The 14,000-nt window shown below is 39.5% G+C and overlaps 1 protein-coding gene across 3 annotated transcripts in view; it reads left to right on the top strand.

Annotated features, from left to right (window-relative positions):
- EBF2 (EBF transcription factor 2) overlaps positions 1 to 14,000 on the top strand; it is a 207,732-nt gene that overhangs the window by 142,135 nt on the left and 51,597 nt on the right. For all 3 annotated transcript variants that reach the window (XM_012557224.1, XM_004382162.1, XM_004382163.1), the window contains one exon: positions 4,870 to 4,951. In XM_012557224.1, coding sequence (XP_012412678.1) covers positions 4,870 to 4,951 — 82 coding nt within the window. The remainder of the gene's footprint in view (positions 1 to 4,869; positions 4,952 to 14,000) is intronic.

Genomic DNA, 14,000 nt, shown 5'->3' with positions numbered 1-14,000 from the left:
TCCCATGTGTCTCTGCTCACTGCTCTCTGTTACAACTCAAAAGAGATTGGCTTAAGACACTATCCAATCTTGTATACCTCATCAGTATAACTGCCACTAATCCATTTTGTTAGATTATAGTGATTGAGTTTATGATGCATAAGGAAATCACATCAGATTACAAAATGGTATGCCAAGTTGACAGATATTTTTGGGGGACACAATTCAATCCATGACAGCATCTCATATATTAATTTTTTAAATTAAGGACTAGACCTTAGCTCTTAAATTGGAGACAAATTAAAAGGTCTCTTCTACAAATCTGGACAAATATTATCTGGGCTTTGTAATAGCCAGACCATTGACCATAATCCTGGAGCTGGCATGAATATTAAGTAGTTGGCTCTCCTGTGATTCAGAGGATCCCCTGTACACTGGACCTTACTTCTGCATCTTACTCGTGCATCTAGTTTGAAACTCACTTTCTATTTGGGATAGGCTCACAACATGGGTCCAGAACCATCTATACATTTTCATTCCATTCTTGAACAGTGCAGAGTGTCCTTCCAATATTCGAGAGATGGGGGAGGGAATTTCTTGGGTACTAGCTCATCCCCCTGGGATATTACTCAGAGCTATATTCAGAGGACTCCAGAATCATCTTGGAATCTGAGGAAGCATTTGTTGAGTCACCTGACTGTGTGTTCCATGAGGACAAAGATTTTGTGTGTCTTGTTTACCACTGTGCCTGAACCCTTTATGATACACAGTACACACTTAATCTGTATTGATCAAATGAGTAAATAAATGAATTCAGCAGTTCTCAATATTGAGCATTTACTGCTATGAGAGCTATCTTTGACTTGATGTTTTCTTCTTGGGGTATAACATTTCTCTCACTTTCCAAGGTGCCAATCTTTTTTTTCCCCCCTGATTTGGTCTTCCTCCTCCCGCTCTCCCCTCTTTTATTTTTATTTTTTATTTTTTTGCCTTTTTTAGACCATGTTTTGTGAAGTTTTAAAAAGCAGCTTTATTGAGATGTAATATACATACTGTAAAGTTCTCCCACTTAAAGTGTACAATTCAGTGATTTTTAATATAATCACAGATTGTGCAACCACCACCATAACCTAATTACTGCAGGACCCCTGGAACACCAGATCGGTCTTGGTGCCAGAAAGATTCAGTTTCAAATCCTTGTTTCTGCCACTTACAAGCTATGTAATCCTCAGCAAATTTCTTAAATTATTGGAGCCTTGGTTTTTCCTAGTGGTGAGATGATTTGTTGCTCATAGGGTTGTTGTGAGAATTAAATGAGGCATTGTATATCAAGCACATAGCTCCGTGCATGCTGTGGAATAGACTTTGAGCAAGAGTTCTTTCCCTCTGCTCTGTGACCCCTGTGCCTTTCAGCTTCTGGGCCACACTGGATGGATGATAAACAAGGACAGAGATGGCTCTGATCTGTGATATTCCTGAGGCACCCTCTCCTGCCTCAGCAGCATTAGAGAATGAATCCTAATGGAATAGTCCATCTTGCCCAACAACCTGCCCATCGACTGTGGGCATCACCCAAGATGCCCCATTCTACACCAGTCAGCTGTCCCTGCTTATTTTTCTTTCAGAATCTCATCTCAGGAAACCCCCAAACACACTTGGACTTCAGTAAATCATGGTCTGTCTATCTTCAGTGGTTTCTTTCCCCAAAGTTGCCCTTTCTGGAGGGTTTTCAGCTCTGCATGTTTTTCTTTGCAATCATAGAATATTAATGTTAGAAGGAACCCCAGAGATAACCAAGTTATACCATTTTTTTTAACAGTTGAAGAAATTGAGGCCCAAAAAAGTGAGGTAACTTGGTTACATCATTAGTTGGTAGCAGGGCCAAGACTAGTGCATTTAACAAATATTTGTGGAGTGTAGAAATTCCTTTTGGTACATTATCCTGCCTCAGTGACCTAGTAACCAGACTGGTATCCAAGGGCTGAGTTCACATTTTGACCCCGTCTCTCTATTCCTCTTAGTCTCTAAAACAAGGATAAACCTACAGTTGTTAGTGTTCACTCTTAAGCAATGAGATCAGAAGCCTGGCAAAGTGTACCATGCTAAGTGGTTATAATATTTATGTAGTCAACATTATTTGGAGAAAGTGGAAATAACAATTTCTATGCTGATGAGAAGCTGCACATTTGCTCTGAATCTTGTAATTCATTTTGGTTTCCCGTTTTTGAGTGGAGAGAGCTAACGTTTTCCAGGCAGCTCTGGCTTCGGAGGGCTTCAGACCCAAGGGATTCTGAGAGAATTTGTTCCCTGCAAGTTACCCTGTGGTTAATGGATAGTTGGTTAGTAAAAGGTTCTGCACTAAGACCCTGAACATGGGGATCATAGTGGGTGGAGGGGAGGAAGAGAATAAAAAGAAGAGAATAAATTGGAGATGTCAGTAAGCCCTACCATTTCTTCTAATTAATTTTTAGGTCAACATGTAAAGTATCCAGGCTATAATTTCTGGTGCTAACCGTTTAGAAGTAGCTGTGCCTTCACTTAGACGGTATACAATGTAAGGAACTCTCCCCCCACCCCCACCTCTTCTCCCTTTCTTTCTCTACCATCCTTCGCCCATTTGTGAACAGAATGCTAACTCCTAGCGTGGGAGAGGCTGTGAGGATTACAAACTCAGATCCCAGGCAAGCAAAAGAGTTAAAATTGGGTGATTTCCAACCAAAGAACTGTTAAAGGTCTTAATTTAAAACGAGTAAAGCACTTCAGCAGGCTCCTTGTTTCCCATAATCAATTTGATTTTATGTAAACACCTCCTTTGCAGTTTTCCACCTCCAACACCATTCATATAACAATGCCTTCATGAACATTACTGTTTGCAGCAGATACATTTTGGAGAAGGGGTGGGGGTAGATGGGGGAAGGATAACACATACAGAGTTTAGTTGTGGCAAAACTTAACCAAAAATCGAAGAGTGAGAAAAATCACTGTATTTGGTTTTAGAAGGGGGAAAGACGTAAATTAATTGTAAATTGATAGGGATGTTGGCGGGCAAGCATGATATGGGAATGGGGGCTATTGTTTGGAAAGAGACTCAAGTAAGAAAAAGGCGAGTTTGAAGTCCCTCCGCATCAGCGTGTATTGCAGGTTGCTGTGGCGAGGCTGACTTGAACACACAAATGGAAGAGTGTACATGATTCCCCTTAAAACAATAAAATAAAATGTTTACAATCCGATCAATCTCTTCTTAAATAATCAGCCGTCTCTCTAATGCACTCCTGTGATCGTGGGCAGGAATTCATTGCGCTTTAGAAATCGGATGCAGGTTGTGAACGAGAACATTTCATAAAGCGACGAAGGCAGAGCTTTTTCTCTGCCCTCCGGTAAAGATCCCGGGCACCGCCATGGCACAGAGGGTGATGCCCAATCGCCTCCCCACCCCAAAGAGAGATTAAAGTGAGAAGTGAGAAACAGGTGAATGTGTAAATTGGTGAACAAATATTTAGCTTTTATTTTCAAATTCACGCCCAGCCTTACTCACAGACAGGGTCAGGAGTACTTTGCCAAATGTTTTTAGCAAATCAGGAACAAAAGATCCTCTTAAATTCAGAAAACACTCTGAACAGTGCTATTCCCCCTTCTTCCCTACTTTATCATTTACTGTTTATCTTCCCATCAGTTTTTTTAAGTGTTAACCACAGTTAATTGGCTCACTGTCTACTTCTTTTGTGCGACTGTGAAAAAACAAAGATAAACAGAAGGTCCGGATGAAAGCATCCTACCAAGGTTGCTTTAAAACAGAATTTTTGGAAGCATTGTTTATTTCTACTTATTTCTGTTGGTAAATCCTGGAAAAAAATGTATATCTTTTCCTTTAAAGTTCTAATTCAAGGCATGGATGTGAGAGTTCTGAAGGGACTTTGGGACTGCGGTAAAATTTCGTTGTCATAGTAACAGAAAGGGAAGTAGGCCTAGCTCACCTGGGACTTTAACACTGCAAAAGCTGGATTTTTTTTTTTTAAGGGAAAGGACTCTGCAAGTGAAATAAATGAAAAGCTTATTGTATTTTGAAACAAAATATCCAACATTAAATATGTAAATTGTGAAAGGCCGCTTTTCCCATTTTTCTTAGTTGATGTCATTGACTGATTAAAGATGTCCACTTTAAAAATGGCACAAATAGGTTATTTAGGAGAACATTGGCTTAAAAAATATGTCTGACAAATGATAACCTCAGACTATTATTCTGTACCTTAGTATTATTTTTGGGTTCGGGGGGCCCAGGGATACTCTGTAGTTGGTCTGAAAGGAGATAGGCACTTGTTATTAGTCATAAACCCCCAGTATCTACCTGTAAAGACTGATTTGGTATTTCAGTGGTAACAGAATTTTCTGATTTTGTATAAACTGTTTGTAAACATCAGGGGACCTTTGTGTGTGGGGGTATATGCATTAAGTGTTTGAGCCTGAATGTGTGTGTGGCCAGCCAAAAGCCACATGCGTGATAGACCCTGGGTATCTGGGCTCAGTCATGCCATTTTTAACCCCGGAGCAAGGCATTTTTGCACGGCAGGGAGTCACTGCTGCTCTTGAAGCCCTCTTTGGAGAGATCGTGCCCTGGTAACTACAGGGCCAGGGTGCAAACCAGGAGCCCAACTTGTGAACCACTTAACAATCCCCGACAGTGACTGGAGAAGAGGGAATATGACTCTCGATTGAAAACATCCAAATTTGCGAATTGCAAAGGGTCAGCAATGTTCTTTCACAGGCAAGGCTGGCTGAAATTCCCCAGACCTGAAATACAATCACTTTCAAATCAAATCTAATATAATGCAGATATATTCTCCCTTAAACAATGTTTACTCAAAAATGTAACACATTGCTTTCTCTTCACAGATTCTTTTTAAAATTTTTTCTCAAGTGCAATCAGAATTGTTTGAAAACAGCAGGAAACCCAAGGGACATGAGACGGTTTCAGGTAAGGGGCCTGCAGTTCTTTCCTGTTAAATAAGTCATCCTGTTTTCTTTCTCCTTCTCACTCTTTTTCTTTCTGAGGAAAAAAATTTACTGATACTGCTAACAATAAAAAAGATAACTGAGTGATAACCCTTACCCGATGGTATTGAGGTTTTCTTCATTTTGTAGTGTTTAGGCCTTCTGCCTCCACTGCCAAATCCCCACAGGGAGAGGCACCAACCCATGCTGGAGATTTGATTTTAAGCCCTCAGGCTGCCCTTCGCACACACAGCTGCCCACAGCAGGAACTGTGTTCTTGATATTCAGCCACCTTGGGATTTTTCAAAGCGGCTTCTCTGTGCTTTCTGCAAGCAACAACCCGTCTCTCCTTTTCCTCCGATTAACTATTCAGTGGTCCCTCTCTAAGCCTTCTGGAAAGCAGCAGCCCAAACAGCCGTGGTCACTTTAAGATCGCAGCATGGCAACAAGACCCATGGGACGATGACCCAGCTGCCTGGCAGTTAAATCTGCCACTGGTTTCATCACCCTTGCCACTGATGTACTGAGAATACGCTCTAATAAAAACACAGAGCAAGGCAAAGTGTGTCAGGTTGGAGATGAGAGGAAGTGCAGCCCCTCTCGGGCTCCTTCCTTAATCTTTGAAGCACCCATATTTAATTCACCAAATGGCTTTGCTGCCATTGACCAATCTAAATACAGAGCACCCCCTTCTCCATAGGAAAATTACCAGTTGCCGTTCAGTCAAATCTTACTCCTGGCAACATCATGTGTATCAGAATAAAACTGTGCTCCAGTGGAGTTTTTAATGTCTGATTTTCTAGAACATTGCCAGGCTTTTCTTCCAAGGTGCCTCTGGGTGGACTTGAACCACCCATCTTTAGGATAGCAGCTGAGCACTTAACCATTTGCACTACCCAGGGCCATAGAAAAATAAGAAACATTTTAAGCAATAGTATTCAAGCTTAAGATTTAAAAACAAAAAAAAAATCCTCTAAGCAACAGGAGAGATCGGGATCATGAGCCTCATGTTTTATGCGAAGAAGTGGAGGCTCTGGGGGTTTAAATAATTTGCCCCTAATCACAATGAGAAGGTGGTAGAGGTAGCAGCCAGGAAGTTCTGTCTCATCAAACTCTTTCCAACAGACCATGCGTGTGCGATCTGTGTAGTCACTCAGTTTAATGCTTTGCTGTCACCTCCGTAGAATTCTTAGTTGTTATTATTTTTTAATTTATTTTATTTTTTGTTGTTGAGAATGTACACTGCAGAACATACACCAGTTCAACAATTTCTGCAAGTACAAGTCAGTGACACTGATTACATTCTTTGAGTTGTGCAACCATCCTCACCCTCTTTTTCTGAATTGTTCCTCCCCCTTTAACATAAACTCACGGCCCCCTAAGGTTCCTAGGTAATATTTCCAGTTGCTGTTGTCAATTTGATCCCATATAGTTCTTAAAATAACATAATGCTCAAGGGCAGACATTCTTTTCTTAATTATGTTTGAACAAGGGGACCCATATTTTCATTTTGCACTAAGCCCCACAAATTATGTAGCCAGTCCTGCCTGTCACTCAGAGATCTTCTGCAGCTTTGCCATAGTCACATAGTTGGTTGTGATCAACGCCATTAAAGAGTTAATAGGAGAGAAGGGAACACAGGAGAGTGGGACACAAAAGGCCAGTGAGAGCTACTTTGAAAAAGATTCCTATTTTTCACTACATTGTAGTTATCAGACAATCTTTCTATGACTGGAAAATTTTTTGTTACAATATTTAAGTTAAAATACTATTACCAGCCCCCATTTAGAAAGTTAAACCACTCCTTTCTATCATGCTGATCCTTCCCCCTGCCTATTCTGAACATTTCATATAAATGGAATCATACAACATGTGGTCTTTTGTGACTTCTTTCACTTAACATAATGTTTTCAAAGGTCATCCATGTCATAGCATATATCAGTATTTCATTTCTTTTTATGGCTGAATAATATTCCATTATATGGATATACCATATTTTGTCTGTCCATTTATCCATTGATGGACATTTGGGCTATTTCCAGTTTTTGGCTATTATGAATAATGCTGCTATGAACATTCACGTATAAGTGTTTGTGTAAGCATATGTTTTCAATTCTTTTGGGAATATACCTAGGCATGGAATTGCTGGGTCATATGGTAATTCTATCTTTAACTTTTTGAGAAACTGTCAAACTGTTTTCCACAGCAACTGCACTATTTTACATTTCAACCAGCAATGTATGAGGGTTCCAATTTCTCAACATCCTCACCAACGCTTGTTATTTTGCAATTTTTAAATTATAGTCATCCTAGTGGATGTGAAGTGGCATTGCATTGTGGTTTTGATTTGTGTTTCCCTAACAGAATCGACTCCATGGCAACAGGTTTGGTTTTTTTAATGACTGATGATATTGAGCATCTTTTCTTGAGCTTATTGGCTATTTATGTCTTACTTGGAAAAATGTCTATTCAAATTCTTTGCTCATTTTTAATTGGTTTGTCTTTTTATTGTTGAGTTCTTCATATATTTGGGAAACTAAACTCTTATTGGATGTATGATTTTCAAATATTTTCTCCCATTCTGTGGGTTGTCATTTTGCTTTATTGATAATGTCTTTTGACATACACAGTAACTGGCAGTTTTTATGCTGTACTTAAGATTCCATTAAGAATTTAACTTTCAGTGAAAGCTCTTTTAAATGGAGAAGACTATATGAAGAAAGGCTTGCCTATGTGCTACAATAGGCAAGTGAGAAACTTGGATCAAGTTAAAAACATGAAAACAAAATCAGAGGTAGTTGGTAATGGTGGAGGTGGTGGAAGAGTCTGAAGGAATGGTAACTTTTAGGAATTCCTGGAATACTTATATCACTTAGAATGATAAAGATAATCATAACAGTTTGGCTTGCCAAACATGCAAAGTAAGGTAGAAAATTGAGACAAATGTTCAAATAATTTAAGCAACCCTTCCGAATACCTACACACAGTTTGATCTCAGTTATCTGAATATTTCAGTGAAAATATTTAAAGCTTTCATTTCGCTTAAACCATATAGACAACTACATCATTTCTCCACTTGTGTTATATGATAAACATTGATTTAATGTCAATAAATCTTTTGTGAGGAAACAGACTAGAAATGCACACTGTTTTAAGCCAGCACAAATCCAACCAAACTTTCCCTCCTCTCTTATCCCTCCTTCTTCCTGTATCCCCAAAACACTGGTGGAACCTGTATTCTTTTTTCAAAAATGATTGAATGAGAATGAAATCAGTATATCAAATTTATTTTCCAGCCTGAACCAAACCTCTCTTCCATTCAACTCAAGTCCTCAGTATCATAGGACATATAAAAGATTTATCTAAACACAATGGGTTTTAACCCTTTTTTGGCCCAGATCCCTGGGAAAAGCTAGTTTCTATCAAAAAAAAAAAAAAAGAAAAAGTATGTTTAAACAAAGTTTTGCTTAAAATTTTAGGAGCTTTCAGACCTCTTGAAACAACTCTTACAGTCCCATGGGTGCTAGATTAAAAACCCTTGATCTAAAGAGATTGAATTCATCTAACACCAAATAGTCATTCTCTGTGTAGTTTAGCCCATGTAATGGCGATCTGCCCCTTTAGGACTCTTCCTGGTAATCTTCCCACTTTCTTGGCTTCAAATGTCATCTGTTTCCAGATGTCTCCTTGATCCATACCCTCAGCCTCCATCCTTCTCTGGAGCTACAGACATATAGCTCTACTTCCCTACTGGGCATCTCCCCTTGGATGACTGAGGGGATGACTAATGAGCACATGTTCAAAACAGAACTCAATACTCACTCGCTGATCCTTTCCTGGAAACCCACCTCTCCTCTTTTATTGGTAAAGTGTCATTTCTTCCGCCTAAGAATTTGTTAAGTCCATCTCTCTCCTGAAAAACTACAATGGGCCTCTGCACCTCTACCTGTCCTTGTCTAACTCAGCCTCAGCACTACTTGCCAGTAGTCTTAAAAAACAAATCTAATCATGTCACTCCCCTGCTTATAACATGTCATGAATATCTACTATCCACAGGAAAAAAAACCCAGACTTTTAGCATGACTGATAACCAAAACTCAAACCAAACCCACTACTGCCGAGTCAATTCCGACTCATAGCGACCTCATAGGGTTTCCAAGGCTGTAAACCTCTACGGAAGCAGACTGCCACGTCTTTCTCCTGCAGAGTGGCTGGTGGTTGCAAACTGCCGACCTTTCAGTTAGATGACTGATAAGACTTACTCAATATCCTCAGACTGGGCAACTCTTCTGACATGCCCATCTCCTGATGTCTATATATGTTCACTGCTCACCAGGCACATCTCATGGTTTCTATTATATCTCGGAGCCTTTCCACCCTTTGTCCCTCTACCTGAGAACCCTTCACCTCTCTCCAACTTGTGACTACTACTCATGCTTGAAGACTAAACCTGAGTGTCACTGCCTTTGTCAGGCATTTTCTGACTCTTCCAGGAAGGGCTATTGGCTCCCTCTTCTGCGCCAACATAGCAATCTATACAAACCTCTACTATGGCGTTTATCACATTGTATTGCAATATTATTGTTTGTTTTTCTAGTAGACTGTGAGCTGCTTGAGGGTAGCTGGTATGATTTTTTTCATTTTTTCGTTTCTCACACTGTCTAGCACAGTGCCAGCTACTATGCAGAGCTCAATCAATTGTTATTAAATAAGTTTTTAAGAGAGAAGAAGGAAGGAGGGAAGGAGGGAGGGAGGGAAGAAGGGAGGAAGGAAAGAAGGAAGAACAAAAGATTTCCAGGGCCCCCAAGGTATCTAAATCCATGGACCATGCATGCAGAAAATCACTTCTGCCCTCCTTGGAAACAATTAGGTGAAACACCCAGATTAACAACTCAATGAAGGGACAGAAAAGAGGTTTATGTCTAGTTTAAACTGACAGACAGGCTTGTTAAGATGCAGTGAACCTCATTCTTTATTTCTTTGCATTGTGAGAGGAAAGCAGGCAGTTGTAAAGCCAAGGAGAAAATCAAGCCAGGAAAAAGAGGCAGGCACGCTATCGTCTTCCACATTCAAATTCTAAAACCCAGTAGACGTTGACAACAATCAGCATATTGCTATCAGTCACACTCATATAGATGCTTATTGTTCCCAATCACACTCATATATATGCTCACCTACAGGTCTACTCCAAATCATAGTGAAAACACACGTGCAAGTTTTCATTTACTAATTCACCCAACCAATATTATTGAGCAAATTCTATGTTTCAGACATCCTAAGTGCTGGAGATACATCAGTGACTAAAACAGACAAAAGTCCCTGCCCTTAAGGAGCTTACATCCTAATAGGGAGATACAGAAAATAAAATAAGTAAGTGATTTATATAACTTAGGTCAGCCTCTGTGGTCTTTAAGTGACTTGTGCAGAAGCAGAGTGGCCCTGCATGGTACAAATTGTCTTTGTGGTGACTGATGTAACTCAGGGATGTGGTCAAGTATGAATGATACTCATGTATGTATCATACGGGAGCTAAATAATACTCACCATTATAATAATTGCAAAGGCAGATGCTATTCTGAATAGTTTTCAAAGTTTTCCACATCATCATCTATAATAGGGCTCTAATATCAGCAGATCGTTTACCTGAGTTTGGGAAGCTCAGAAGTCTGGGTGCCAATTTTTTTTCCCTGCCTTAAAAGGATCCTTTTAAAAAGAGGTGATCACTGTAGAGGACTGGAGTGTTTTCCATCATATGGGTAGTGTGTTTTTATATTACGTAATTCTGGAGTTGGTAGCAGTTGACTTGACACATTTCTGACCCCAAATCACTTTTAATGAACTCCAACATTCAAACTTAAAGCTTCCTTGTAATTACTAAAAGATTCTTTCTGCCATTTGTTGAAATTTTCTGAGTGACTTTTGAATGTTTCAAATTCACCCCCTAAATTACTACCCTTTTTAGATTAAGTAAGCCTCAGTTCCACCATAATAATAATTTTTAATTTATGTAATTATGCTAGGAAGAAAACTGAGGTACACGTACAGGCCTTGCTATCTTTTGATTCAAGAGATAAGATGTCAGTATGTCTGGAAGGGCACACACATTCCTAGTGAAAGAAAAGTCATTTCAGGGGCCAAGTTGGGAAAGATCTCCGTGTTGAGCTGATTCCAGTTTGCTTATAGGGATCTGCACACAAGCCCAGATGGGCGTAATAGAATGGAGTCTCAGAGGAGATTTGAAGGGAATGAGGGTAAGAGTTGGCGCTTTGTGAGGACGCACCTGGGAGGTGTGTCAGACCTCTGAGAGAGTGAGAAGAAATGCACAGTGGTGAGGAAGAGGGAAACTTAGGACACAAAGATCTGCTTGATCAGAATGAAGAAAGGAAGGAAGGCCGTGTGAGGACTGATGTCAGCAGGGTAGTTTGGTAATGTGAGAGGCCTAGTGCCTGGTGGCCTAGTGCCTGTTTCTGCAACATGCTGGATGCAACATAAGAATGATGGGAAAATGAATGTATATGGCAAAGACACCTAGTCCACACAGCTGGGTGATGGCCATTAGTCTGTTTTACTGAACGATGTAAGAGCAAAGGGCAGGGCTACTCACATCTTGGAACAGGGCCAAGATCCATCCAACCCCTTATGATTTTTTTTAAATCCCAGCTCCTATGTAAAACTTTTTAATGGCACCACCATCTATTTCCCTTAAATAAAAAATGTTGAATGTTTCTCTCACACCAGTTTAAGAGAAAAACGAGAGTTTAAATTAACTCCAAATGGTAAAAATTTAATACAGCTCCAGCCGCCTGCAGGTTTCTTCAGTTCAAATTGTTCGGTTCAAGAGCCACTCCAGCTGCTTTGTGATCTCATCCACCATTTGAAATTTGCTGTGCTACTGAGCAGCAGTTTAAAGCACATAATGAAAATCACTTGACTTATGGCCTCTCTGATCAACAGGTGAGTCCATTATCTGGTGGTAAAACAAACCAGATATTTCAAGTTAAGAAATAATAATTATCTATTTGGAGTCAGGAAAAAAAAAAAAAACCTTTGAAGGTCTGAGGTTCTTTGACATAGTCAAAGCTTTAAGCTTGGGGAAGGTTTTCTGTGGGTTATTTCAAGCTTTTCTATATTTGATAGTGTAACCTTCTGCTGCCGCCAGCCCTGACTTTCAGTGTCTCAAACGGGGACAAAAAACATAGTGATAAGAATTCTGGCCAACTCATATAGGAAATGTGTTATGAGTTCTTTGTGGGAGAAGAAGGAGAGAAGTGCAAACAGGTAGTTACCTAAATAACTTTGGGGAAAGGATATGTCAGACTTCAGCTAGGTGGAAATAAAGCCTAAATACTAAAATATTTTAGGGGACTCCAATTTGGGCATGAAAACCTACCCCTGAGCATATTCTTGAACAATCAGTTGCAGAACTTCTGGAAAGCAAAGCTTTCTTAATTCTGCAACAGGAATGCATAGATTCCTTCGTGCTTATGGGTCCTGCCTTGTTCCTGAGTTTTGATGGACAACAGGTGATTCACAATGTCCCTTGTGACAGAGTTTGGTAGAAAAGAAGGACCAAGACAAACCAAGAACTGCATCAAATGCATATGACTTCCCTGTGGCTCTCAAAACTTCAGCTACTAAAATACTGCCCCTTGGCCATAACCATCCCATTTGGCATAAACTGTAGCTGGGAAGAGCAATGGGTTCATTGGGAACAAAATGAGATTGGGTGGAAGTAGCAAGTGTCCATGGCCTTTGAGACGAAAGGAAATTGTGTTGTGAAGTACATGAATGGTTTTCAGGCTACCTGATGAACGAACAGCTGGTTAAACAAATTGCCACTTGATTTCTGTACATATTCAACTGTTTTTTAAAAAGAAAGCCCCAAAATTTGTCCATTCTAAGCCAAATTTGCCAAAATATGCCAGCAGAGATGCTCTTCGGCCTACTACTATACTTACGCCAAGTAGAATTTTTTTTAAAGTGCCAAAATAATCATTTCAATAGCCTCTGGTTGTATAACTAAATTTTTTTAGTTCTTCAAGGCCTGTTTCAAATTCCACTTCCTTGATGAAAATGTCTATTACTACTTTCAGTTAGGGCTTATTCTTCTCACTTTCTGACTTCTAGAATGTACAATGTTCACACAATTTAGTCAATAAGTGTATATTATTGCATCGTAATATTTTCTGATTATGTCTAGTGTTTGTTATATTTCATCAGCTACATGGTAAGCTCCTTGAGATAGTGAAATTGTTTTCTATAACACTCCATTGCATGTAGCATAATGCCTGGGGCTCTCAATAAATACTTGTTGACTGATAGAAACTTAGTGCTGTCTGCTTACTGAAGAAGATATCTTCTTAGGAATTATGTCATTAATGTCACAGTTCCCTCTGCCTTGGTGTGGACAAACCCAGAATGCCCCACATCTGTCTCAATGCCATTCAACTTTGTGCTGTCCTGTTTGGTACTTGATACTTAATTGAGCAGAAATCTAGCTCAGGGAATGTGAAACAGCAGCTATTTCTATGAATTCTGGGAATTCTTTAAAAAAAAAAAAAGAAGAAGATAAAATCCATGCTTGTGGGGTAGGTGTTTAAAGGTAATTTTGAAGACTCTGGAGTCCACTAACAAAGAAGAATCTGAGCATTAACTCTAGTTTGAAAATAAGATGTATGCCAAGAATAAAGTGGTAGAGGGAAACAATTTACAGTAACAAATTTGTTTGTTGTTAGCCTGAGTTGAGTTAATGGAAGCTTAGAGAAAATTGTTTCTTCAGACTCACCTCACTGATTGTGAGAATTAGCCAGTATATAAAAACACCAGTATACTATTTCTTCTCACGAAGTGGACTCCAAACTTGGTTGGCAACCATAACCAGAAGTCTGCTTGATTTTCCCTACCCTTTTAATGGTCTCTATGTCCCTTTCCTCCTTCCACAGGTGGAAAATAAAATCCCATATTACAGTTATGCTTTGGGAAAGCTGAAATAACATATATAGCAACTGAACAGTTATAAGGGAAAAGCAAAT

This window comes from Trichechus manatus, unplaced genomic scaffold (assembly GCF_000243295.1).
Source record: "Trichechus manatus latirostris isolate Lorelei unplaced genomic scaffold, TriManLat1.0 scaffold00091, whole genome shotgun sequence".
NCBI classification, from domain to species: Eukaryota; Metazoa; Chordata; class Mammalia; order Sirenia; family Trichechidae; genus Trichechus; species Trichechus manatus.
This window is presented reverse-complemented; position numbering and strand designations above follow the sequence as displayed.